The 26471-nt window shown below is 39.8% G+C and overlaps 1 protein-coding gene across 3 annotated transcripts in view; it reads left to right on the top strand.

The window, feature by feature from the left end:
• spg7 (SPG7 matrix AAA peptidase subunit, paraplegin) overlaps positions 1 to 26471 on the top strand; it is a 55702-nt gene that overhangs the window by 14283 nt on the left and 14948 nt on the right. For all 3 annotated transcript variants that reach the window (XM_078210724.1, XM_078210723.1, XM_078210722.1), the window contains 10 exons: positions 883 to 978; positions 3163 to 3404; positions 5239 to 5378; positions 8752 to 8854; positions 11262 to 11387; positions 13214 to 13376; positions 19261 to 19434; positions 20203 to 20327; positions 25000 to 25102; positions 25370 to 25480. In XM_078210724.1, coding sequence (XP_078066850.1) covers positions 883 to 978; positions 3163 to 3404; positions 5239 to 5378; positions 8752 to 8854; positions 11262 to 11387; positions 13214 to 13376; positions 19261 to 19434; positions 20203 to 20327; positions 25000 to 25102; positions 25370 to 25480 — 1383 coding nt within the window. The remainder of the gene's footprint in view (positions 1 to 882; positions 979 to 3162; positions 3405 to 5238; positions 5379 to 8751; positions 8855 to 11261; positions 11388 to 13213; positions 13377 to 19260; positions 19435 to 20202; positions 20328 to 24999; positions 25103 to 25369; positions 25481 to 26471) is intronic.

The raw sequence follows: 26471 nt of genomic DNA on the forward strand, positions 1-26471 counted from the left end.
GTTCAGACAATACAAGACTCTCAAAGTCAGTGTCTCAGTTTAAAGACGTAACCTTTATTTTGATAAGTTGCCTCTAGGAGAAACCATCAAAAGGGTTGAGGCAGCTCCCAAGATAGAACCGCTAGACCTCTCCAGTGAATTCTGATGTGTACAATTCAAAACAGATCAATGATAGGTTTTCTTATCAATTGCTCCCGCCTTTCATTAGCTTTAAATCAATCATCTTCAATATACGTAAACCAATGAGAATAACTGTCATATACCTTAGACTATCACATCTTGCCCTCTGGCATAATGGCATTTTATTAGTCTGTAGAATCCAGAAGCTAGCTCCTGTCTTGGCTAACCCCACTTCCTGTATACCTTAGTAACCAGAGATGGTAGCCCAAGGTTCAAAGTGAACGTTTCCATAAGTTCTCCCAAAGGTCACTGCCAAACAAGATTAACACATGACTCCACATCTGGGTATGTATCCATTTTATCTGGACAGGGAATAAACCCTATTCATGAAGTCTGATTAAGCGTTCTAAATGTTCTAACCATTAGAAACCTTGCATATTCCCAAGGTTTTAATATTCTCTTAGAATATGGCTTTGTCCTAATGCCCTTTACCATTATGCTTTGCAGCAATCTGCCTTTGGCTAAAGTGAAAAATGATTCTTAAAAATGCATTAATACATTCAAAATATCAGCATATATGTTTCAAAATCATAACCACTTGTTTGAATCTCTTACTGCATTTCACGTTTGTAAACTGCTTTCTTGTTAGCTTATAATTCTGTTTTAAAGTCATTTAACTCAATGCTGGTGGTTCTGTCAGTGCCTTAATGCCAAATGGTTTTAAAAATCTTTACCAACCTATTAGGATTTCTCCCCTTACAGGTGGCATATACCATTTCAGCACGTCAAAATCACATAAAGATCAACATAAAAAACAGAATGAGGGATCCAAAGGGAAAAGCCCTGAGGAAGATGAAGGTAGGTGAATCTTCAGTTTAATTTTATCATAAGGAAGTCTGGGTTGATGGCAACAGCAGCATAAAATAAATTTCTCGCTTGCTTAATGGAAAAGTGGAAGCAAAATTGTTCCCATGAGGTGATGGAGAGGGTGATGAGCAAAATTGGCGTTGAAAATAATTTTAAAGGAGGGGGAAAGAAGTCTTGCTTTCACATAGCGTCTTTCATGACTTCAGGACGTCCCAAAACACTTCATAGCCAATGAAATACTTTTGACATGTAGTCACTGTTTTAATGTTGGATTATAGAGCATAGAATTCTAGGGTGGTAGATCTGGGCAGCTGAAGTTGATGGGATGAAGAGAAAAAGGAAGGCCAGAATCAGGCACTACGGTTTGGGAGATGTAGGAATTGGGGTGGGAGGGTGAATATAGAGCTGGAGAAGATAGCAGAGGTAGAATGTGTAAGGCTGTGGAGAAAGGTAAAAGTCAAAACCAGTATTTTCAGTGTAATGCATTGGTAGGTTCAGAGTCAAAGTCGGTCAACAAGGATAGAAGTGGTACATTTGTGGGATAATGAACATCAAAAAGGCAAATGATATGCTGCTAATGGTGGATAGAGTTTCCTTCCTAATTTGTTTTGTTGGACCTATTGCTTACATGTGTACATATTAATAATAGTTTCCGGATGTAAAAATGATTGGTTAAAATTCCCAATTTGTTTATGGTCTGGAGTAATTCATTCACAGGAATTAATTCAACAGATTATTTTGTACCCTTAAATTACAAAAAATATTCCTAAAGTAAGAGCTTAAACAGCACAAAAGCAAATGAAAACAAGTCACAACATAAATGACTATTTTCTAATCTAATTTCCTTCTGTATCATTTCAAAATTAAGCACAGAATTTAAATAAGAGCACGGCTCATTAAACTTGCTTATGTGAAAGGATGTGCACAATTTATGCTGACATGAATATCATTCAACTCATTTGATTATCCAAGGGAAGTGAATAGCTACAAATAAACTACCCAGAGATGAAACTGATATATTCCCTTCCATGCTCTCTTTTCCTTCCCCTTCCCCAAATAATGAAATTTAGACCAAATTCCTAAAGTTTTAAAGTCTACTATAATACTCAGTTGTGACAGGCTAGATGCTGCATGTTCAGTCATTGTTATTGAGTTAAGAATGGAACGAGTTAGCTATCCAACTCTTCTTGAACAATCAATTGCATTAAATGCTTTGTAAGGCATTCTGACCCGCACATTTGTTCTTTATGTGAAAAGGAAAAGATGAAACCCTTCTAATCTTTTCACTATTTTGGGTGGGTTTCCTCCGGGTGCTCCGGTTTCCTCCCACAGTCCAAAGATGTGCGGGTTAGGTTGATTGGCCAGGTTAAAAATTGCCCCTTAGAGTCCTGAGATGTGTAGGTTAGAGGGATTAGCGGGTAAATATGTGGGGATAGGGCCTGGCTGGGATTGTGGTTGGTGCAGACTCGATGGGCCGAATGGCCTCCTGCACTGTAGGGTTTCTATATTGTATATTCTACTATTTTAATCATGTTCTACAGATCGATAAATACCCTATTTAAGCTACATTATCCATGTTTTCTGGATTTTGAACATTTGGTTTGTGCTGCCTAATGTTTTCTGTATTTGTAGTCTTTCAGAACTGTCCTCAACTCCTTTTGGCTAATGCACCATTTCATTATTATTAATCTGATTCTGTTCTCCAAAGTTTTGAGACCTAGAATCATTCTTATTCCTATCCTTTGATTCTTCTCAATTGAAACTAGGTGCATAAGTTTACTTTTGATATTATAGGTGCTTCATATAAGATAAAATGTTTGTTTTAATTTAAGGAATGAGCTCAATATATTCCAGTACTTAGTCAGTTTTAATACATTCACATTTATCGCATCAAGAAACAACCATTTGTTTTATTTTTGAATTGTACTTCATTTGTTCTTTTAGTTCCTCACATATTTACCTTCCTTCCCAATAGCTTTACCCTCTGTATCCTTTGTGTTCATGTGAAATGACACTTTATTTTAATTTCTTCTACTTTTGCTATGATGCCAATGTATCAATATTTTGCGAGTTATTTTACTGTACAGAAATTGTTGATCATGAACTTGAAGCATGGGAAACATGTCTTTTCTTCTCTTCCATAGCATGATTATTTTGTTTCTCGTTTCCAAACAGAAGAGAAAAGGCGGCGGGAGCGGGAAGATCAAATGTACAGAGAACGGCTGCGAACGCTGTTTATCATAGCTGTTATTATGAGCTTGTTGAATTCCATTAACAGCAGCGGAGGAAATATCTCGTGGAACGATTTTGTTCAGGAGATGTTGGCAAAGGGAGAAGTGGCTAGAGTGCAGGTTGTACCAGAGAGTGATGTCGTAGAAATTTACCTTCACCCAGGAGCTGTAGTATTTGGTAGACCGGTAAGATGCTTGCCTTTTTCAAAAAGAGAACAGTTACAATAAACGTTTGCTGAAGATTGTCAGTATTCAAAATATCTTTTTAAGTTTAAGTTGCTGCCCTGCCAAAATTATTTGAACTACTTTCATATTGAACTTAATAAGCCGCTGTAGCTGCTGGTTTCCAACGTGCAGGTCTTGTATAGCCACGGGATACCACAGGAATGATATGGCACATATATTTTAAAGTTGGCCACCAGTAAGAGCTGGTTTCAAACAATATTGGGTTGTCTTGTTAAGAGGCCTTGATGAATCCAGTGAGTTTGCTCTTGGATTGTTGCTAACTATATGAGACACGTTCATTGGGAATTTGCAGTTTCAGCATTGCACTGTGTGTAATAAAGCTGCCGTTTTATTTGATTTAGTGGAATGGTAGGGCTGTAAACCACAAAATATATTGCTAGATATACACATTGCCATTGAAAATACCCTCTCTTATTTTAAATACATTTGAAAGCAGCTTTATTGTGTTTCTCATGTTTGAATTTAGAATTATCTAAGTTGTGATTGAAATCAAACTAAATGCTTATCTTAAAAGCACTGGCATTACATCTTGAACAACTGGATTTCCAGCAATTGCACCTTATTTTGTATACAAATTTTGCTTGATTGTATAGATGTGTTTGACTAACTGCCAATACATTCTTAAAGATTGCATTATTTAAATTATACATGGAGCTCCTTCCACTCATTGTACTGGTATACATCTTTGCAGATAAGCTTCCAGAGATGTGAAATTGTTTGTTGAAATTATTCAAGTACGACTTTGTACCTCAGTGTAGAATTGCTTGTATTAATTACTGAAGAGGTTAATTGTATTACAGTTAGAACTTCAAACAGGCTTCTTTCACCAAATTCAGTGCGAAATTAATTGTTCATTTTTGGCTACATTTCCAGATTCAGGACCAGTTTGCACCAGTCATTTTCTGGTTATATTTAGTATAGTGCACTGTTAACTGTAAAGGTTGTCATGGTTACCTGCAATTTCATTGGCTTAGAAAGGGAGTGCCATGTTCACAACTTGAGTTTTGCATTCACATCTCTGAAACTCAAGTGTTAAGCTGAGGTACCTATGAGTTCCTCACAGGTGACAGGAGTAAATCAATCTGTTTCTTTCTCTCCTCCCCACAGCCCATTACTTTGCAAATTTATTTTTGTTTGCAGCTTTACAGAAGCTAAAGCAGGAATTGTAACAGTGTAGGCAAAAATCTACTCCGAGATCAATGAACCTGGTGACTATTAGAACAACATTTTAGATTTTCCCACAACTTGCAGTTTCTTCTAGTTGAGGTAATCAAGTAACCCTGCTGCCAGTGTTGTCAGTCAATAGCAGATCCAAGAGAGATTTTGTGAAGTACTACACATAAGGAATTATGAGATGCTCCTCTCTTAAAAGTATTTTGGATATGGTCTCACAGGGAAAAGTTGCCCTCCAGTGCTATGCTCAATTGGTCTTGTTCACATCGATGGTAAATGTTGGCAGGCTCTTAAGGTGTTAAAAGACCTCACAAACAAGGCTGACCTTGTCCTCACCTGACTTCCATTAGCCAGTTGCTGTACAGTGATTGGATAGGAACTTTGAACCTAGTGTTTTATTGCATTTGGTTTTGTGTCTATGTGCTGTGTGACTTGTGCTTTTCCCTCTGGGGGCCTATAACTTGGCTGCAGTCTGTTTTGACAGTTAATACCAAAGGACACCACTAAAGGAAACAATGTTAGAGAGGGGTAGGCTGAAACACATAATTTATTTAGATTTGTTAACAACACTCAATTGTTTTTTTTCCCCCATTTTTTGTAGCGATTAGCCCTGATGTACCGAATGCAGGTAGCAAACATCGATAAGTTTGAAGAGAAGCTACGGGCTGTTGAGAATGAGCTTGGGATTGACGGAAAGGACCGGATCCCAGTATCGTACAAGCGTACTGGTTTCTTTGGAAAGTGAGTTGCTCTTTTATGGTTGCAAAGATTCCATCTGGTTTCATGAGAAAAGGTGCTGATGTCCAGTGTTTCTATTGAACCCTAGGAGCCATAGGCCAAATAGAATGGTTTTATCTGTGTTGAAGTAATGGAACATGTACTTCAGGAACATAAAAAGAAAAATTTCAAATAATTTCCTGAGTTGCAAATGCCTAACTGAAAAATTGCATCCTGAATTGAATGTTGCTGATTGAAGAGTCTGAAAGGTGTGCAGGTTAGGTGGATTGGCCATGTTCAATTGCCCCTTAGTCTCAGGGGGATCAGCAGGGTAAATACATGGGATTGTGGGGATAGGATCTGGGTGTGATTGTTGTCGGTGCAGGCTGATGGGCAGAATGGCCTCCTTCTGCACTGTAGGGATTCAATGATTGAAGAGCAGTTTTCTTTTGTCCTGTAAGATTTGTGCAACAGTGTTAAAATGCAGTCTTTCACTGGAGGGTTTGGATTCAAATGCAGTGCACTGAAATGGGAACTAAAAGTTTGGGTTTGACATCTGATAGTAGGTGGAAGTAGAGCAAAATAAGTTCTAGATATAATCTGTTTCACAAAAGAATTATGCTCATGGTAATGCCCTTGAATTTGACACTAACTTAGAGTCATAGAGGTTTACAGCATGGAAACAGGCCCTTCGGCCCAACTTGTCCATACCGCCCTTTTTTTAAAAAACCCATAAGCTAATCCGAATTGCCCGCATTTAGCCCATATTCCTCTATACCCATCTTACCCATGTAACTATCTAAATGCTTTTTAAAAGACAAAATTGTACCCGCCTCTACTACTACCTCTGGCAGCTTGTTCCAGACACTCACCACCCTCTGTGTGAAGAAATTGCCCCTCTGGACACTTTTGTATCTCTCCCCTCTCACCTTAAACCTATGCCCTCTAGTTTTAGACTCCCCTACCTTTGGGAAAAGATATTGACTATCTAGCTGATCTGTGCCCCTCATTATTTTATAGACCTCTATAAGGTCACCCCTCAGCCTCCTACGCTCCAGAGAAAAAAGTCCTAGTCTACCCAGCCTCTCATAACTCAATCCATCAAGTCCCGGTAGCATCCTAGTAAATCTTTTCTGCACTCTTTCTCGTTTAATAATATCCTTTCTATAATAGGGTGACCAGAATTGCACACAGTATTCCAAGTGTGGCCTTGTACAACTTCAACAAGACATTCCAGCTCCTGTATTCAATGTTCTGACCGATGAAACCAAGCATGCCGAATGCCTTCTTCACCACTCTGTCCACCTGTGACTCCACTTTCAAGGAGCTATGAACATGTACCCCGAGATCTTTTTGTTCTGTAACTCTCCCCAACGCCCTACCATTAACTGAGTAAGTCCTGCCCTGGTTCAGTCTACCAAAATGCATCACCTTGCATTTATCTAAATTAAGCTCCATCTACCATTCGTCAGCCCACTGGCCCAATTGATCAAGATTCCGTTGCAATTGGAGATAACTTGCTTCACTGTCCACTATGCCACCAACCTTAGTGTCATCTGCAAACTTACTAACCATGCCTCCTATATTCTCATCCAAATCATTAATATAAATGACAAAGAACAGTGGACCCAGCACTGATCCCTGAGGCACACCGCTGGTCACAGGCCTCCAGTTTGAAAAACAACTCTTGACAACCACCCTCTGGCTTCTGTCAAGAAGCCAATTTTGTATCCATTTAGATACCTCACCCTGGAACCCGTGAGATTTAACCTTATGCAACAACCTATCATGCGGTACCTTGTCAAAGGCCTTGCCAAAGTCCATGTAGACAACATCAACTGCACTGATCTCATCTACCTTCTTGGTTACCCCTTCAAAAAACTCAATCAAATTTGTGAGACATGATTTTCCACTCACAAATCCATACTGACTGTCCCTAGTCAGTCCTTGCGTCTCTAAATGCCTGTAGATTCTGTCTCTCAAAATACCTTCCAACAATTTACCCACCACAGATGTGAGGCTCACTGGCCTGTAGTTCCCAGGCTTTTCCCTGCAGCCCTTTTTAAACAAAGGCACAACATTTGCCACTCTCCAATCTTTAGGCACCTCACCCATGACTATCGATGATTCAAATATCTCAGCTAGGGGACCCACAATTTCCTCCCTAACCTCCCACAATGTCCTGGGATATGCTTCATCAGGTCCCGGGGATTTATCTATCTTGATGCGCTTTAAGACTTCCAGCACCACCACCTCTGTAATATGTACACTCCTCAAGACATCACTATTTATTTCCCCAAGTTCCCTAACATCCATGCTTTTCTCAACAGTAAATACTGATGAGAGATATTCATTTAGGATCTCACTCATCTCTTGTGGATCCGCACATAGATGACCTTGTTGATCCTTAAGAGGCCCTACTCTCTCCCTTGTTACTCTTTTCCCCTTTTATGTATTTGTAGAAGCTCTTTGGATTCTCCTTTGCCTTATCTGCTAAAACAATCTCGTGTCCCCTTTTTTGCCCTCCTGATTTCTCACTTAACTCTACTCCTACACCCCCTATACTCCAAGGGATTCGCTTGATCCCAGCTGCTTATGTATGTCATGTGCCTCTTCCTCCTTTTTGACCAGGGCCTCTCAATATCCCGAGTCATCCAGGGTTCCCTGCTTCTGCCAGCCTTGCCCTTCACTCTAAGAGGAATGTGTTTACCCTGAACAACACACTTTTGAAAGTGTGCCACTTACCAGACGTCCCTTTGCCTTCCCACAGACTCCCCCAATTGACTTTTGAAAGTTCCTGCCTGATGCCATCAAAATTGGCCTTGCCCCAATTTAGAATTTTAACTTTTGGGCCAGACCTATCATTCTCCATAGCTATCTTAAAACCAATAGAATTATGGTCACTGGTCCCAAAGTGATCCTTCACTAACACTTCTGTCACCTGCACTTCCTTATTTCCCAAGAGGAGGTCAAGTTTTGCCCCCTTTCTAGTCGGGCCATCCACGTACTGAATGAGAAATTCCTCCTGAATACACTCAACAAATTTCTCTCCATCCAAGCCTCTAATACTATGGCTGTCCCAGTCAATGTTGGGAAAGTTAAAATCTCCGACTATTACCACCCTATTTTTCTTGGAGCTATCTGTAATCTCCTTACATATTTACTCCTCAATTTCCCGCCGACTATTTAACTTACGCTTGTGTAGGCAGATTCATTTGTTATCCATGTAACAAACAGTAACTTAAAACAGTTTGAAATTTTTAGAGGAACTTTTACTTTTTAATTGAAATACTATGTGTAAATAAACAAAGTCATGGTCCTAATGAAATCAGTTTCAAACATGGTTTTAGTTTAAAAACAGAAATGAACTAATTGTTACAATTTTTGTTTTTTTCAGTGCTCTATATGCCCTGGGAATGGCTGCAGTGGGTGTGGCCATTCTCTGGTACATATTTCGGCTTGCAGGGATGGCTGGAAGAGAAGGTGGATTTAGTGCATTTGTAAGTGAGTTTAATAATATAAAGTCAATATTGGTCTCTTTTTGGTTCACGGTCATCCCTATTAAAAACCAGCAAACTGCAACATTTCAATAATTTGGGTGCTCCAAAAAAGGACATTTAGATTTGCAATGTTTCCCCCCTTCGTTTATTTTCCCACGTATTTCTTAAGATGCATTAGTCATTGCAGCCCCACCTAATAATTTAAAAATGAATGTATTGCATGTGTATTATAACTGAAGTTGATTTGGAGCTTTTGATTAGTCAGCTTGGATAAAACATGTTGGGAATTCCTATCGCTCAAAAACAGGGGAAAAATTCCACCACAATATTTATTGATGTTCTGACATGATGGTTGTTTAAATATAAACTTTTTTGGCTGCAAAATGCAGATTTTGGGCTTTATCAAACCTTTTTTGTTTTAGTCTAGCTGTGGAGATGCAATAAATGTTTAAGAAGGGTAGCAAGAATAATCCAGGTAATTACAGACCGGTGAGCCTTACATCAGTGGTAGGGAAATTATTGGAGAGGATTCTTCGAGACAGGATTTATTCCCATTTGGAAATAAGTGGACGTATTAGTGAGAGGCAACATGGTTTTGTCAAGGGGAGGTCGTGTCTCACGAACTTGATCGAGTTTTTCGAGGAAGTGACGAAGATGATTGATGAGGGTAGGGCAGTGGATGTTGTCTACGTGGACTTCTGTAAGGCCTTTGACAAGTTCCTTCATGGCAGACTGGTGCAGAAGGTGAAGTCGCATGGGATCAGAGGTGAGCTGGCAAGGTGGATGCAAAACTGGCTCGGTCAAAGAAGACAGAAGGTAGCAGTGGAAGGGTGCGTTTCTGAATGGAGGGCTGTGACAAGTGGTGTTCCTCAGGGATCAGTGCTGGGACCTTTGCTGTTTGTAATATATATAAATGATTTGGAGGAAAATGTAACTGGATTGATTAGTAAATTTGTGGACGACACAAAGATTGGTGGATTTGCGGATAGTGATGAGGACCATCAGAGGATACAGCAGGATATAGATCAGTTGGAGACTTGGGCGGAGAGATGCAGATGGAGTTTAATCCGGACAAATGTGAGGTAATGCATTTTGGAAGGTCAAATACAGATAGGAAATATACAGTAAATGGCAGAACCCTTGGGAGTATTGATAGGCAGGTACACAGGTCACTGAAAGTGGCAATGCAGGTGGAGAAGGTAGTCAATAAGGCATTCAGCATGCTTGCCTTCACCGGCCAGGGTATTGAGTTTAAAAATTGGCAAGTCATGTTGACGCTTTATAGAACCTTAGTGAGGCCGCACTTGGAATATAGTGTTCAATTCTGGTCGCCACACTACCAGAAGGATGTGGAGGCTTTGGAGAGGGTGCAGAAAAGATTTACCAGGATGTTGCCTGGTATGGAGGGCATTAGCTATGAGGAGAGATTGGAGAAACTTAGTTTGTTCTCACTGGAGTGACGGAGGTTGAGGGGAGACCTGATAGAAGTCTCCAAGATTATGAGAGACATGGACAGAGTGGATAGTCAGAAGCCCTTTCCCAGGGTGGAAGAGTCAATTACTAGGGGGCACAGGTTTAAGGTGCGAGGGGCAAGTTTTAAAAAAGATGTACGAGGCAGATGTTTTTTACACAAAGAGTGGTGGGTGCCTGGAACTCGTTGCCGGGGGAGGTAGTGGAAGCGGATACGGTAGTGATTTTTAAGGGGCATCTTGACAAGTACGTGAATGAGATGGGAATAGAGGGATATGGTCCCCGGAAGCGTAGGGGGTTTTCGTTAAGCCAGGCAGCATGGTCGGTGCAGGCTTGGAGGGCCGAAGGGCCTGTTCCTGTGCTGTAATTTTCTTTGTTCTTTGTATTATGGAATTACGTACCAACTTCTGTGAGCATTAATCAGTTCACATTCTGGTGCAGGGAAAGGCTATATGCTTTGTTCAGTCTTTAATACTTAAGGAGTTAATGAATTAATTCAATGCAACATGATCTTCTACCCGCCTTTGCCTAAACACTGACATCCCCCCCCCCCCCCGCCCCATCTCAATTTGCCAGCCTATAATCTTTTCCTGCTCTATTATTTGCAAGGTTTTCGGTAATCAGTCACAGAAAATTCAAGAATAGATTGATACAATTTTCTAATGTTACTTTATTTATAAGATTTTGGTTAAGAAAGCTGATGCTGATAGTGGGTGTGCATTTTTATTCATGCCTGATTGTATCTATACTGATAGCTTCTCTTTTGTGCATTACAAAGAAGCTGAACATCGCAGTCAGTTTATAAAAAAAATAAAAAGAACCAAAACTGATGGAGGCAAAAAGGAAAGGTATCCACTAAAAGTTAATCTTTTACAGGATAGATCTATACTGTTTCTCTCCCTATTAATGCTTTTTTACTCTTTGATCAAATCCATAGAATCAGCTGAAAATGGCTCGTTTTACTGTTGTGGATGGAAAGTCTGGAAAAGGTGTTACATTTAAGGATGTAGCAGGGCTGCATGAGGCCAAACTGGAAGTTAAAGAGTTTGTTGATTACCTGAAGGTAATTGGATTTTAGTATAAGATACAAGCTTTTTTTTTCAACATGAAGAATGCAGTTCTGTTCATGCTAATCGGTCATCATTGGCAAGTTTCTGAAATAAGTAAATCAAATTGAGCTGGGAGGATGCATTGTTGGCACAATTCTGTGATGGTGTATCTGAAATTGCACTTGCATCTGCAGTTCCCTGTGCAAGTACCAATTACAGCTGTGTGAATGGATGTACCGTTGAGTGGAGTTTGGGAGCTGGCCTTTAAACTATCATTACTGTGCTTTTTTATTTGTAATTGGTTGAAAGGTGCCATTAGCAGATTGCAAGTAGTTCATCTGCCCCTACTTCAAAGCCAGAAGATTACGTAGAGCTGAAGAATATTGGAGACAAAGATAATATAATTGAAGGGGTTTCAGTTGGTGGAGAACAGATTGAGCTAAATTGACCACATTTCTGATCAATGGCAGTTAAAGCAACTTGATAGTAAATCTAAATTGTGGTGGTGGAGGGGTTTCAAAAAGTTATTCACCTGTTGAAATGTTTCTTATTGGAGATGTGTTGCCCAATTATGTTTTATCATGAGCCAACTGGTGGAATATATTTATATATTTGCACTCACACTCTGACCTCTATCATATTCAGTTCTTCCAACCATGTACATAAAGGAAGCTGAAAAAGACAATTCTATCGGGAAATTATTGCAGTGTGGGTTTAAAATCTTGTGGTAAGGTGCTGATAGTGAAAAGCACACGTCAAGCTCCGATATAGCACAAACCACATGCAGTTCAGCCTCACTTTTCAAAATGGAAAGAACGTGATTCAAATCTTTGTGGCAGGTGGCACAAGCCTTTAAATAGGCATGCGGTGACTCAAACTAGAACAACTTGTTTGCAGTCCATTCGATTACCAGATAGGAAATTAAGATTGTGCATGGGCTGAACTGATGAGCTGAAAATGCAAGCCTTGCATCTACATATTCTGGATATTTAAAAGCAAAGTTTTGGAATGCATATCAGAACATAATATCTTGGACTTTGGGATGTCTTTGGCATTTTTTACATGCTGTGTAGTAAGTTTGAGAGAAAAATGCTTGCATGTCTTCTCATCTGTTTGTAAAAGTGAATGTTTTGAATATAGAAATTAATATTTTATACTTAAATGGTATATTTAAGTTGATTATGGGTAATTTACCTTTGTCCAGTATACCACCTGGCAGAAAAGATGGAAGTGCATCAAGTTACCTGTTAAGTATAGAAAAGGCAACATTCTCCTTTTTCGTATGTAATTATTCCTGTATTTTTGGGGTAAAGTTTCCCCTCTCTATGAAATATGCTTGTTTGCAGAATACTGACTATTCCTCTAGCCTCAAATGACCTGAGTAAAGATGTATCTTCATTTGCTACTGGTTAATTTGAGTTGATTTTGCTGTCAGTTTCTGCAGAAAGTACTTTTTTAACAAGTTCTCTCTTTGCAGTGTTTCAGTGAGTGACTTGCGTATCTATTTAAAATGCTGTTACCTTCCTGCTTCAGACTGCATTCTGTTTGGGAATGTAACATCTACATGCTCCTGCTTTTGCTGTTGAATTGAGGGTGCTATTTGCTTTGAATTGAAGCCCCATAGAGAGCAAATATTGGGCTAAGGGGCAACGGTCACTCCAGTAATATGAAATTCATTAGTCCTTGGTTTGAAGTCATGTTTATGATTTATTTGAACCAAATTGTAGTTACTTTCTTGCCAGGTTTTACTTTTGGAAAGACACGTTTTGAGCAGAAACCAGTGAAACAAATATAACACTGGCAAAGTGGGAAAAATCAATTTTTATTCTCTTTTTTTTAGAGTCCAGAACGTTACTTACAGCTTGGTGCAAAAGTTCCAAAGGGAGCTTTATTGCTTGGACCACCAGGGTGTGGAAAAACACTACTGGCAAAAGCTGTTGCTTCGGAAGCTCAAGTTCCTTTCTTAGCCATGGCTGGATCAGAGTTTGTGGAGGTGATCGGAGGTGAGGAGTAAAGGTTAATGTCCAAAACATAATATTGTACAGTGTTGAATATTCTTCCTTAGAATTCTAGGGGGTGATGGTGGCATATTGGTAATGTCACTGGATTTAGTAATCCAGAAGCACAGGCTAATGCTCCGCGGACATTGATTCAAATCCCACCATGGCAGCTGATGGAATTTAAATTCATTTAATACATCTAAAATATAAAACCAGAATCACAGAATCCCTACAGTATAGAAGGAGGCTATTCGGCCCATTAAACCTGCACCAACAACAATCCCAACTCAGCCCTATCCCTGTAACCGCATATATTTACCATACTAATCCTCCTGACAGTAAGGGGAAATTTAGCATGGCCAATCCACCAAACCTGCACATTTTTGAGCACTAAGGGGCAATTTAGCATTGCTAATCCCCCTAACCTACACCTCTTTGGACACTAAGGGGCAATTTAGCATGGCCAATCCACTATACCCACACATCTTTGGGCTAGTCTCGCTATCATAAATTGTTCTAAAAACCCAATTGGTTCACGAATGTCCTTTAGGGAAGGAAATCTTCTATCCTTACCTGGTCTGGCCCATATATGACTTCGGATCTACAGTTCTGTGGTTAACTCTTAACTGCTGTCTAAAATGTTTTGCAGGTTACACAGTTCAATGGGAATTAAGATGGGCAGCACCTACATCCCATCAAAGAATTAAAAAAAATAGGTGCATGGAAGAGTTAGGGAGTGTGTTGGTACATGAAACCGTAGATATGACTGGTTTTAATTTACTATCCCGCATTTATTTCTGTATATACTATATTAAATGCTGGTTTTGTTTCTTTCTAGGATTAGGATAGGTGGGTGGGTCTTGTAAGAGGTATCAACACATTAGGGTGTGTGTTTTAACTTTTGCAGAAACTGATTTCATTACACCAGTTTGTTAGAAGTGGTGGAAGAAATCTGGTGTTCTGAGTAATCGCAGAGACTGCACGTGCTATTGTGAAGAAAATGTTATTTTTAAAATTAAACTGGAGACTGAATGTCCTTGGAATTGAGACCATCAAAGGGGACAGGTGTGAAAAGCAGACATATGAGGTGAATGGGATAGAATGTTTCAGAAGTAAGGACAGCATGGTTAGAAATTTGTGTTAGGAGATAAGTGAGGATTTGGATATGTAGCTGTTGAATTTCAAAGGGAAATAAGAAGTTTAGAACTTAACAAAAGTCATAATAAATAAGGCAAAGTTATTAAATTTTATTTGACCCGAAAGTAGTGGCCATACAGAGAACAATAGGTTTTGTATTCCAGGGAAGGTAAATTTCAAAGAAGGATAAGCACAATTTGGAAAAGATGAAAGAGGAAAAAATATATTTAAAGAGAGGTTGGAAGCTATGCTAGAGGGTGTGGCCATGTGAGATCCTGAAGAGAGTGCTGTACTGAGATACTGTGGAGAGGTGAAGTGAGCAGCTGTCAGCCACCTCAGAGAAGTGCCTGTTTGCTCCAGTAAGAAGGGTTTCAATTAAAGTCATGGATTGCCACAGTTGAATGAGGGAGGGAGAAAGAAGCTCTGTAACATACCTTCCCTACGGCAACAGCGGGTTGTGCCTTGTGGTAAAATTACTGGAATTTGTTTTATAGATGAAGTTTCTGTAAGGACTGTTGCCTAAAGAGGTGGTTATTTTTGAGTCTAACCAAAGCAGAATTGGTTGGGGAAATGTTCTGTCAGACTAATTTTAATTCTGCAAAGTCTTGTGTGGTTAGATTTTCTTTTATTTTGTTATTAAATGTTTTAATTTACTATTTAAAATCTCCAAAAGCGTTATTGGAATTTGTGACTCCTGACTTGAGTACATGTATTTTCTCATAGTAAAATACAAATTGAAAATCATTGTGATGGCTTGCCAAGTTTCCCTTTGGGATTTGGTTAGCCTGGCAATTACCACCTGCCTAATCATAGCACTGTTGGTCAACTTTAAACAACCATAAATCATTTTATGATATAAAAACACTTGTTTGTTAACTTTGCATCATATAAGCAGCATGTATAGAGTGGCAGCAGCATGCGTAGAATGGCAAAAGCATCTCCTCCAAGTCTTTCACCATTCTGACTTGGACGTATATTATTACTGCTTCTTTATCATCGCTGGGTCAAAGTCCTGACCATTCCTACTTTAAACTGCATTGCTGGAATAACTTCATTGTATGGGCTACAGCAGTTCAAGAGGAAGCTCACCTCCACCTTCAAAAGAAAAACTGGGAATGGATAATGAATGCCAGGCTCACTAATGGCCCACGTGTCTTGAGAATGTAAGATAAAGTTAACTGGCTGACAGTAACTCACTAAATGCTGTTACATTTTTCTTTATGCCACTCTGATTCTGTTGGCTACATAAACTGACATTGCAGTTTGTGGCTGAATCATTGTTTGTATGAAAAGCAGTAATCTCTTCTCGCCCATCATTATTTGCTCCTCAGAATAATTTCATCTGATGTTCTAAGTACGTATAGTAAGTTATTAACTATAATAATGGAATATGATTTCTAACCAGTTTCCACCTCTTTAAGTAAATATAATAAGAGTTGGTTCTATGGAAAGTGAGTCTGGAGAATTGGTAATGGAAAACCAGGAGATGGCAGATGAATTGAACAAATATTTTGCATTAGTCTTCACTATTGAGGATATAAGTAACATCTCAGAAACATCTTTAAACCAGGAAATGGGAGGGAGGGAGGAACTCCGAGAAATTATAATCATCCGAGAAGTGGTACTGAGTAAATTGTTGGAGCTACGGGCTGATAGGATTCTAGGGTCATGAAATAAGTGCCTGGTAAGATAGTTGACACATTGATTTTAATTTTTCAAAACCCTCTAGATTCAGGGAAGGTTCCATCAGATTGCAGGATGTAGCTCCAGATTCAGAAAGGAGGGAGACAGAAAGTGGGAACTACAGGCTTGTTAGCTTAACATCTGTCGTAGGGAAAATATTAGAAGTTATTATTATATAAGTTATAGCAGGGCATTTGGATAAGTTCAAGGTAATTAGGCAATCAGCATGGTTTTGTGAAAGGAAAGTCATGTTTAAACAACATGTTGGAGTTCTGAGAAAGTAACCTCTGCTATGGATAAAGGAGAACTGGTTTCAAGAAGCATTTGATAAAGTGCCACATCAAAGATTAATGCAAAAAATAAAAGCTCATGTTATGGAGGATAACTATTGGCATGGATAGAAGACTGGTTGGCTAACAGGAAGCAGAGACTAGGCATTAATGGGTCTTTTTCAGGTTGGCAAGATGTAACAAGTGGTGAGCCAAAGGGATCAGTGCTGGGACCTCCACTGTTTACAATTTATATAAATGACTTGGATGAAAGGATGGTTGCCAAATTTACTGATGACACAATAATAGGAAAGTGAGTTGTGAAGGGGACATGAGGAGGCTACAAGATATAGATAGGTTAAGTGCCAGGACAAAGATCTGGCAAATAGAGTAATGTGGGAAAATGTGAAATTATAAATTCTGGTAATTTTGAATAAAAGAGAAACATCTAAATGGTGAGAGATTGCACACCTTTGAGATGCGGAAGGAGCTGGGTGTCTTAGTGCATGAATCACAAGGGCTAGTTTGCAGGTACAGCAAGTAATCGGGAAAGGTAACAACATGTTAACATTTACTGTGAGGGGAATTGAATACCAAATTAGGGAGGTTATACTTCATTTGAACAGGGCACTAGTGAGACCACATTTGAAGTACTGTGTACAGTATTGATCACCTTATTTAAGGAGGGGTGTAAATGCATCAGAAGCAGTTCAGAGACGGTTTACTGGACTAATACTTGGAATGCGTGTGTTGTCATATGAGGAAAGGTTGGACAGGCTAGGCTTATATCCACTAGTTTGGAAGAGTAAGAGATGACTTGATTGAAACATACAAAATTCTGTGTGGTCTTGACAGGGTGAATGTGGAAAGCATATTTCCTCTTGTGGGAGAATCTAGATGTGGAGATGCCAGCGTTGGACTGGGGTGAACACAGTAAGAAGTCTCACAACACCAGGTTAAAGTCCAACAGGTTTATTTGGTAGCAAATGCCAGAAGCTTTCAGATGACGAAGGAGCAGCGCTCCGAAAGCTTATGGTATTTGCTACCAAATAAACCTGTTGGACTTTAACCTGGTGTTGTGAGACTTCTTACGGAGAATCTAGAACCAGAGGTCACTAAGGGGTTGCCCATTTAAAATGAAGATGCGGCAAAATTCCTTCACTCGGAGGATCGTGACTCTTTGGAACTCTCTTCCTCAAAAGGCGGTGGAAGCAGAGTCTTTGAATATTTTTAAGGTGGAGGTGGATAGATTCTTGGTAAACAGGATAGGCAGGATGTAGATTTGAGGTTACTATCAGATCAGCCATAAGTTTTTTCAATGGTAGAGCAGGCTCAAGGTGCTGAATGACCTGGTCCTGCTCCTTGTTTGGATATACTTTCAATTCTGAGGTTGGTTAGAAATAACAAAAGAACATCAGCCTCAATTTTATTTAATGTTAAATCTGTGTGTCCTCCACTGGAAGGAAATTTCAAACATACTTAGAATAATGATTACTAATAATCTATAGATGCTCCAGAATAGGCAATGTATTTGATAGCTCTGGTAAATCAGGCTGAAAGATTCATACTGATTTTCAGGAAGTTCTACTGCATCCTGTAAGAGCCTCCTGTACACAATGATGGATTTGTTGGTTAAATCTAAGTCCACTGTTAGCTTTTGCTAGAAGAGTGATCAAAGCCTTTGTATTGACCTTTTGGCCTGTGTAAAGCAGAAAGTGTGTTCCTTTTCCAGGCAACTATTTAACTGCAAGTTTGTTTTTAACCAATTGTTTTTTAATAATTTTAAATTGAAAAGAAAATGACCGCTTTGATTGAATGACTGTATTTGTTCTTCAGCTTAAAAAGATCAGAGATCCGCAGGAAAAATGGTTTTGGGTAGTGTAATATTAAGATAATATTCAGAAATTCATGTTTTTAAAGAGCTATAACCACATATTAAAGTAAATTTACATTTCAGCTGCTAGGGTTTCTCCAAAGCAATTCAGCCAATGAATTGTTTTTGTAGTAACGTCACTGTTGTACGCAAATACAGCATGCTCCCACAAACAGCAATGAGAAATCTGGGTAATCTATTTTTGTGATAACTGGTTGTGGGATACATATGACCGGAACTCTGATTCGGTCCAAGGACATTTTGTGCCTACCCAAGCAGGCAGAGGATGCCTTGGAACTAATGACTCATCTGAAAGTAGTCCCACATTACTATATTAAAGTGTCAGCCTAGACTATGTGCGGAAGCCTTGAAGTGAGTCTGAACATATTCTTCCCTCATCTGAGGAAGAAGTATTAACACTGCGTCAAGCTAACATTATTCTAACTGTCTAGAAAACTAGGACAATGCAGTAAGCACAAGGGAAGCAATATATCTGAACTAGCTGAAGCAGTTGGTCTCCTGGCTGGCACGTTCCTATTTTCATGGTAATGTGCTTTCCAACAGAGGTAATGGTGGGATTCTCCAATTCGTTTGCCCCGCCCCCGCTGCCAGTGGGAACGGGGAATTTGGCGTTCATCGGCACTGGAGAATCCCAGCTGTGGACGACGTTGGAGGTTTCCGGCGAATATTTTTCAGTGCATGATTGGAATTTTGTGATCAGTTCACTAAATTTTCTTATCCGAGAGGGATATTTTGTTGACTGCTCAGGGCACTGGTAACAGTATTCCACAGAAAACATCAAAAACTTTATTTTTGCATTTGGTATATTTATTTGTGACACTTTTAGGATGACTATCAGTCTTTTATATTGGCTTGTTACATTTGTTATTTTTAAAGAAGTTTCTACTTTAATTTTTCCTTACAGGTCTAGGTGCTGCAAGGGTACGAAGTTTATTTAAGGAGGCCCGGACTCGTGCGCCCTGCATTGTTTACATTGATGAAATTGATGCAGTGGGTAAAAAACGTTCTACCAGCATGTCTGGATTTGCTAATACAGAGGAAGAGCAGACACTGAATCAATTGTTAGTGGAAATGGATGGTGGGTATTCTATTGTGGTACAATTGAGGCACAAACCTGTGTTTCTCAATATCATGAATTATTTTGTAAACTAATAAGTTTTGTTGTATTTTTAGAAATGTATTGAACACTTTTGATCCTTCAGAGCAGTACACCTTGTGATAACCTCCTCTGGTTAATAACTCTGGTATGTTTAAGCTTTTTAGGTGCAGAACATGCCTTATGAATTGAAATTAAATGAACTAGTGATTTGGGTTGAGTGGTTACACTGTGCATCAGATCCTTCAGTGTCCATATGGCAGTATTAGGATTCGAGAACAATGGTCTTTCAGTTCTTAATATGAAATGCAGGACCTCATTAATATTGAAAGTACAGCTGAAATTGAGATTATTCATTCAAGCTGAAAGGACCAGCAAATTTTCAATGGGGACTTCAAAAACATTTCAGAGGGTGTCTTGACAACCAGTCTAGATAACAACTTCCTTTGAAATTTGTTGCTGTCAGTTTTTGTTGCTTGCCATGTGGTGGAAATTAGGCTGTGAAGTGTGTATTTCTATAGCTTGTTCATTATCTGATAAGTGTATAAAATTCCATAGGCGAGTGATATCAGAAATTCAAACCTGGTTTCACCCTTTTCAAATCAACAACCTTCAACCCTCTCTGTTCTTGCAGTCACCCAATTCCCATGGTCTTTTACTGTATATTTTTTTAAAACGTGAAAGCACCATCTATTCTTACTGGAACATTGTAAATTGCCTTAATGTTCCTTATCTTACTATTTTGAACAGGAATGGGCACAACAGATCACGTAATAGTTCTGGCATCAACCAACCGTGCTGATATTTTGGACAGCGCTTTAATGAGACCTGGCCGGCTGGATCGACATATATTTATTGACTTTCCTACTTTGCAGGTACTGATGGATAAGGGCAGAAAGCAATCATTGTGCATCTTTGGTTTGCTATCAGGTGAAAGATTGGAAATATTCCACTAAATATGAGGTGTATTTTAACGCTATGGCACATAGACATGTTTGTGGAAATGTCAGTCTCTCCAGGTCAGGGTTTTACAGACAGATTCTTTTTACCACTGTTTACTATTATGTCTTTTTCCTTCCTTCTCCCTTACTCATATCTTCTTCTTAAAATTCCATGTTCAGTTTTTCGTTTTCTAGCATTTCTTACAATCTTTCACCATTTATTTTAAAGGGAGAAATAACTTTTTAAAAAGCTACAAGTTAAATTTTAACCCAATCACAAAGCAAAGATGAGAAATCTTGCATGGTCACTATACGGCTGGAGCCCCGTTGACCCTAAAATTGTTGTTAGTGTGTAACAGGAAAGGGCTATCAATAGGAGAGTGAATTCATTTACAGTGGCAGTAATAAATCAGATCTGTTCTTAGTGCGCTAATGGTTAAGGATACAAGTTTTAAGAGGAGTAATGCTGTGTAGATTATTATGGCTCATAACTTCCCATCTCCAGAAGTTCCTACCCAGGGGGAGCAGCCCAAAGATGCGATTGCACCCCCCTCCCCACCCCCAGATGTCTGCATGTGGGATAGCAATGTGGGCCGGCATCTCCACATCATGGGATAGCAAGGCAGTTGTCTGGGAAATTCAAACCTCTGATTGGAAATTACCCTGCACTGGGAACCATCCGATACTTCGATTTAGATCACAGTCTTCGGGTGATTCTATCTGTCTTATGGTAATAGTTACCCTGGAAAAGTTAGAAGAACTAAAACCACTTCTAACTATTGGGTAGGTATAACATTGAGCTGACCACCCCGACTACACCTCCAGAGATCCCTTGACTATGCCCCCACGTCCCAACTAGGTCCCTCCCCCAACTAATCCTCATACCTGGAAGCCAACATCGGTGAGTGATATCAGAAATTCAAACCTGGTTTCACCCTTTTCTTCAAATAAACAACCTTCAACCTCCTCTGTTCTTGCAGTCACCCAATTCCCAACCTCATCCCTTGACTCGTCCTCCAAAGGCTGGACCCCTTTTTAAATTTAGATGCTTTACAGCAGCTTGTGCTGTCTGACTCTGCACTTGACAGAGGATTCCTGGACAGTTGCACTGAACTTTTTGCACCAGGCCTAAGTCAAAAGGTCGAGCGAGAGAGATGCAGTACATTTAGTGTAAGTAAATAGAGGTGGAGTGGCAGTCCTACTGTGATTGTCACTTCACTGAAGTTAAGGCTCAATAATTTGTTCTAAATTTCATTTTCCCATATAAAAAAATTGTGTCTGTGTGAATTTTCTTCTATGAAATATTAACATTACTGGCAAGGCCAGCATTTATTTGCCACCTGTAATTGTCCTAGAAAAGATGGTGATGGGTTGCCTTCTTGAGCTGCTACAGTCTAAGTGGTGAAGGTTTTTCACAACAGGAGTTCCAGAGTTTTAATCCAGTGATGATGAAGGAATAGTGATATATTTTCAATTAGAGTGACGTGTCTCTTGGAAAACAACTGGGAGATATTCCTATGAAAGGAAAAGGTGTTACATTGTTGGACTGGAGGAAACTGCAGAGATGCTAAGAGATGAGGCCATGGAGGGATTTGAATATGAGGATTTTAAAATTGAGGCATTGTCAGACATTGAGCCAGTGAAGTCAGGAAGTACACTGGTGAGGGTGAATGAGCGAGCTAAGATACAGACAAAACAGTTTTGGATGAGTACAACTTTATGTAAGGTGTAAGATGGGAAGCTGGCCAGGGGAGTATTGACTAGTCAATCCTGGAGATAACAAAGGCATGGATGATGATTCAGCAGCAGGCGAACCGAGGCAGGGGGAAACAAGCAGTCACGACGATGATATGGATATGTGGTTGGAAATTAACCTTGGTCAAGCACAACACCAAGTGGTCAGGGAATGGAGTTTGTGGCAGAAGCCAAAGACAATGGCTTAATTCTTCACAAGATTTATTCAGAAGAAATTCTTGTTCATCCACTAGCGGATTTTGGACAAGCAGTGTCCCAAATTAGTGACAGTGGACCGGATCAAAGAAGAAGTGGTGAAATTGAGCTGAGTGTCGTCATCGTTCTTGTATGTCATTTGTGATTTTGACAAGACTGTTTCAGTACTGTGACTGGGTCAAAAATCTAACATGAGAGATTTAAATGCAGAGCTCTAGGCAAGATGGGGACTGATTTAGGAAGTTACAGTACCTTCGAGCACTTGGGGAAGTAAGAGAGGTTGGGAATTGGGTGACTGCAAGAACAGGGGGTTGGAAGGTTGTTTATTTGAAGAAAAGGCTTTGAATTTCTGATATCACTCACCGATGTTGGCTTCCAGTCTAGCATAAAATTCTTATTGTTGTTTTAAAATCCCTTCATGGTCACGCCCCTTCCCACCTCTGACCGAGTCCTGCCCTACAACCCGCAAAAGATCAGTGCACTCCACCAATTTTGGCCCCTTGCGCATCCCTTATTTTAATTGCTTTGCCATTGACAGGTGTGAATTGCCCATGCCCTAAGGTCCGCAATGCCCTTCTGAATGTCTCTACCTCTCTCCTATTAGATACTTGGTAAAATCAACATCTTTGACTAAGCTTTTCATCATGTCCTTGCATTTCCAAACGTGGCTCAGTGTCTATATTGTTGGATTTTTGGATTTCCAAAAGGCGTTTGATAAGGTGCCCCATAAAAGGCTGCTGAAGAAGATTAGGGCACACGGAGTTGGGGGTAGTGTGTTAAAGTGGATTGGGGACTGGCTATCCGACAGGAAGCAAAGAGTCGGAATAAATGGGTGTTTTTCCGGTTGGAGGAAGGTAACTAGTGGCGTGCCGCAGGGATCGGTACTCGGGCCGCAACTGTTTACCATTTATATAGATGATCTGGAGGAGGGGACGGAGTGTAGGGTAACGAAGTTTGCAGACGACACAAAGATAAGTGGAAAAGTGAATCGTGTGGAGGACGGAGAAGATCTGCAGAGAGATTTGGACAGGCTGAGTGAGTGGGCGAGGATATGGCAAATGGAGTATAACGTTGAGAAATGCGAGGTTATACACTTTGGAGGAAATAATAACAAATGGGATTACTATCTCAATGGAAACAAATTAAAACATGCTACCGTGCAAAGGGACCTGGGGGTCCTTGTGCATGAGACGCAAAAGCCCAGTCTGCAGGTACAACAGGTGATCAAGAAGGCAAATGGGATGTTGGCCTATATTGCGAGGGGGATAGAATATAAAAGCAGGGATGTCTTGATGCACCTGTACAGGGCATTGGTGAGGCCGCAGCTGGAATACTGTGTGCAGTATTGGTCCCCTTATATGAGGAAGGATATATTGGCATTGGAGGGAGTGCAGAGAAGGTTCACCAGGTTGATACCGGAGATGAGGGGTTTGGATTATGAGGAGAGGCTGAGGAGATTGGGTTTGTACTCGTTGGAGTTTAGAAGGATGAGGGGGGATCTTATGGAGACTTATAAGATAATGCGGGGGCTGGATAGGGTGGAGGCGGAGAGATTCTTTCCACTTAGTAAGGAAGTTAAAACTAGAGGACACAGCCTCAAAATAAAGGGGGGTCGGTTTAAGACAGAGTTGAGGAGGAACTTCTTCTCCCAGAGGGTGGTGAATCTCTGGAATTCTCTGCCCGCTGAGGTGGTGGAGGCTACCTCGCTGAATATGTTTAAAGCGCGGATGGATGGATTCCTGATCGGTAAGGGAATTAAGGGTTATGGGGATCAGGCGGGTAAGTGGTACTGATCCACGTCAGATCAGCCATGATCTTATTGAATGGCGGGGCAGGCTCGAGGGGCTAGATGGCCTACTCCTGCTCCTATTTCTTATGTTCTTATGTTCTTATGTTTGCTGCCTTGGGATGTTTTACTATGTTGAAGGTGCTATATAAATGCAAGTAGTTATTGTTATGAAACATATTGGCTGGTCAACTGAAGACCCCAGAATAATGCAGATCTACCTGATTCCAGTGAAGTCTGAAGTTAATAATCTTCAATTGCTGTCACCATCAACTATACCAATCCCAGAGACTCTACTTCCCATTCCTCAGTTGCTTTCCTATTCCAAAGAAGGATAATTGCTAGTTGATCACAGTTTTGTTTATTTTTATTGCTTAAGCAGGCTTAACTCTCTCACAAGGAAGCTGTTTCAATTTGTTATGCTGATACCAAGGTGTACACACTGACAGAACAACAAGAATATCATTTTCTGTGGGGGGTTTTTGGTGCATTTAGTATTTTATGAAGCTTTCTGCAGTTTACATTGAAAGTGCAGTTTCTGGACTGTGGGATATGTGGCTTGATTACTAAACTGTGAAAGGGGAGAATGCTTTTAAAACACAAGTTAGAACTGATTTTACTAAGGCATAGTTGCTACAATTCTAATCCCTCAATTCGAATCCCACACAACCTAACTTTGTGATCACTTTGGATGGAACACCTCATTGACCATCGAGCTTGTTTTGTTTAGTCAAACAAATTAGAGAATTAAAACTAGTTAGGAACTTGCAACACCCTCAAAATACGCTGAAAAGTTGAATCATGATATAACTTCACAATTATTATTGTCCTGAGTGGATTGATATACAGTTATTTCTTTGACATTTGTAGGAAAGGAAGGAAATTTTTGAACAACATTTGAAGAGTCTGAAGTTAACTCGTCCAGCCAGTTTTTATTCCCAACGATTGGCTGAGCTAGCTCCAGGATTCAGTGGTAAGAATTCAGCATTTAAAAGTACTGTGCAAGACTTTATTGTAATTTTTTTTTGTCGGCTGAGTTTGCTCTGCGTTTCTATAGAAGTTGCTGTGCACGTTGGTGTGAAGTTTCTGAGCTTGCATATTCCAGTAGAAATTTGAGGATGTAATTAGAAATCTGTAATGCCATTCAGAAGCGCTAATTTTAATCTGTGCTACTTTAGTCACACAACAAATTTTGTACTTTAGAATCTTTAGGGTGTGCATTAATTTGGCTTCATCCTAGGAGCTGACATCGCAAACATCTGTAATGAAGCAGCATTGCATGCAGCCAGAGAAGGGGAGAAATCAGTTGACACCTTCAGTTTTGAATACGCAGTAGAACGGGTCATAGCAGGTATACCTATTCTCTGTTTTCATTCATTTTATGAAGTTTTACTAATAAGTAAATTATGTATCATCACATAATGAAGGGGAAAGAAGTATAGATCAGGATAATTCTAACATTGATCTTTATTTTGTATTGCATTATTGTAGCATGTTTATGAACTTGCTCCTTAAGCACATTGAAGCTGACCTAAAGGACAGTAATTTTTATTTTATCTGTTGTGAGCCCATCTTAAATAAAGTGAATCCATCGTCCATTTTTAAACCAAGCAGTTATTGGTAGTTATTTCCCAATAAAGTTGCACCACTGGCACGGTGGCTCAGTGGTTAGCACTGCTGCCTCACAGCGCCAGGGACCCGGGTTCAATTCCCGGCTTGGGTCACTGTCTGTGTGGAGTCTGCACATTCTCCCTGTGTCTGCGCGGGTTTCTCCCGGGTGTTCTGGTTTCCTCCCACAGTCCAAACGACGTGTTGGTTAGGTGCATTGGCCATGCTAAATTCTCTCTCAGTGTATCCGAACAGGCGCCAGAGTGTGGCAACTAAGGGATTTTCACAGTAACTTTGTTGCAGTGTTAATGTAAGCCTACTTGTGACACTAATAAATAAACTTTAAAATTTTAAACAGTGATTTATTAATTTTCTTTTGGTTCAAGGATATAGATTATACTGGTAATTGAGCTGAACTTTAAAAGCTGGATGAAACACTGAGATTTTAGACAACGGGTGTTAGTAATATTTGTGATACCAGAATTTTAATCTGATCTTGAGATCCAGATATTCATCAACTACTAACTTTTAGTTTTGTTTTCTGTTACCTTTCTGAAGTTTTTAAATTAATGTCTTACAATTTTGAAGTTTCCGTAGTGCAAAACTACAGTATTGCATTTCAAAAACCAACCCAGCTACTGGGAGATATTTCAGTGGCATTCATAAATGTTGAACCAGCTGTTTGGTTGCTATCTTCATTCGAGTGGTGTGAGACACACTGGGGGCGGGGAGGA

The sequence above is a fragment of the Mustelus asterias genome, chromosome 4, assembly GCF_964213995.1.
Source record: "Mustelus asterias chromosome 4, sMusAst1.hap1.1, whole genome shotgun sequence".
Classification (NCBI taxonomy): Eukaryota; Metazoa; Chordata; class Chondrichthyes; order Carcharhiniformes; family Triakidae; genus Mustelus; species Mustelus asterias.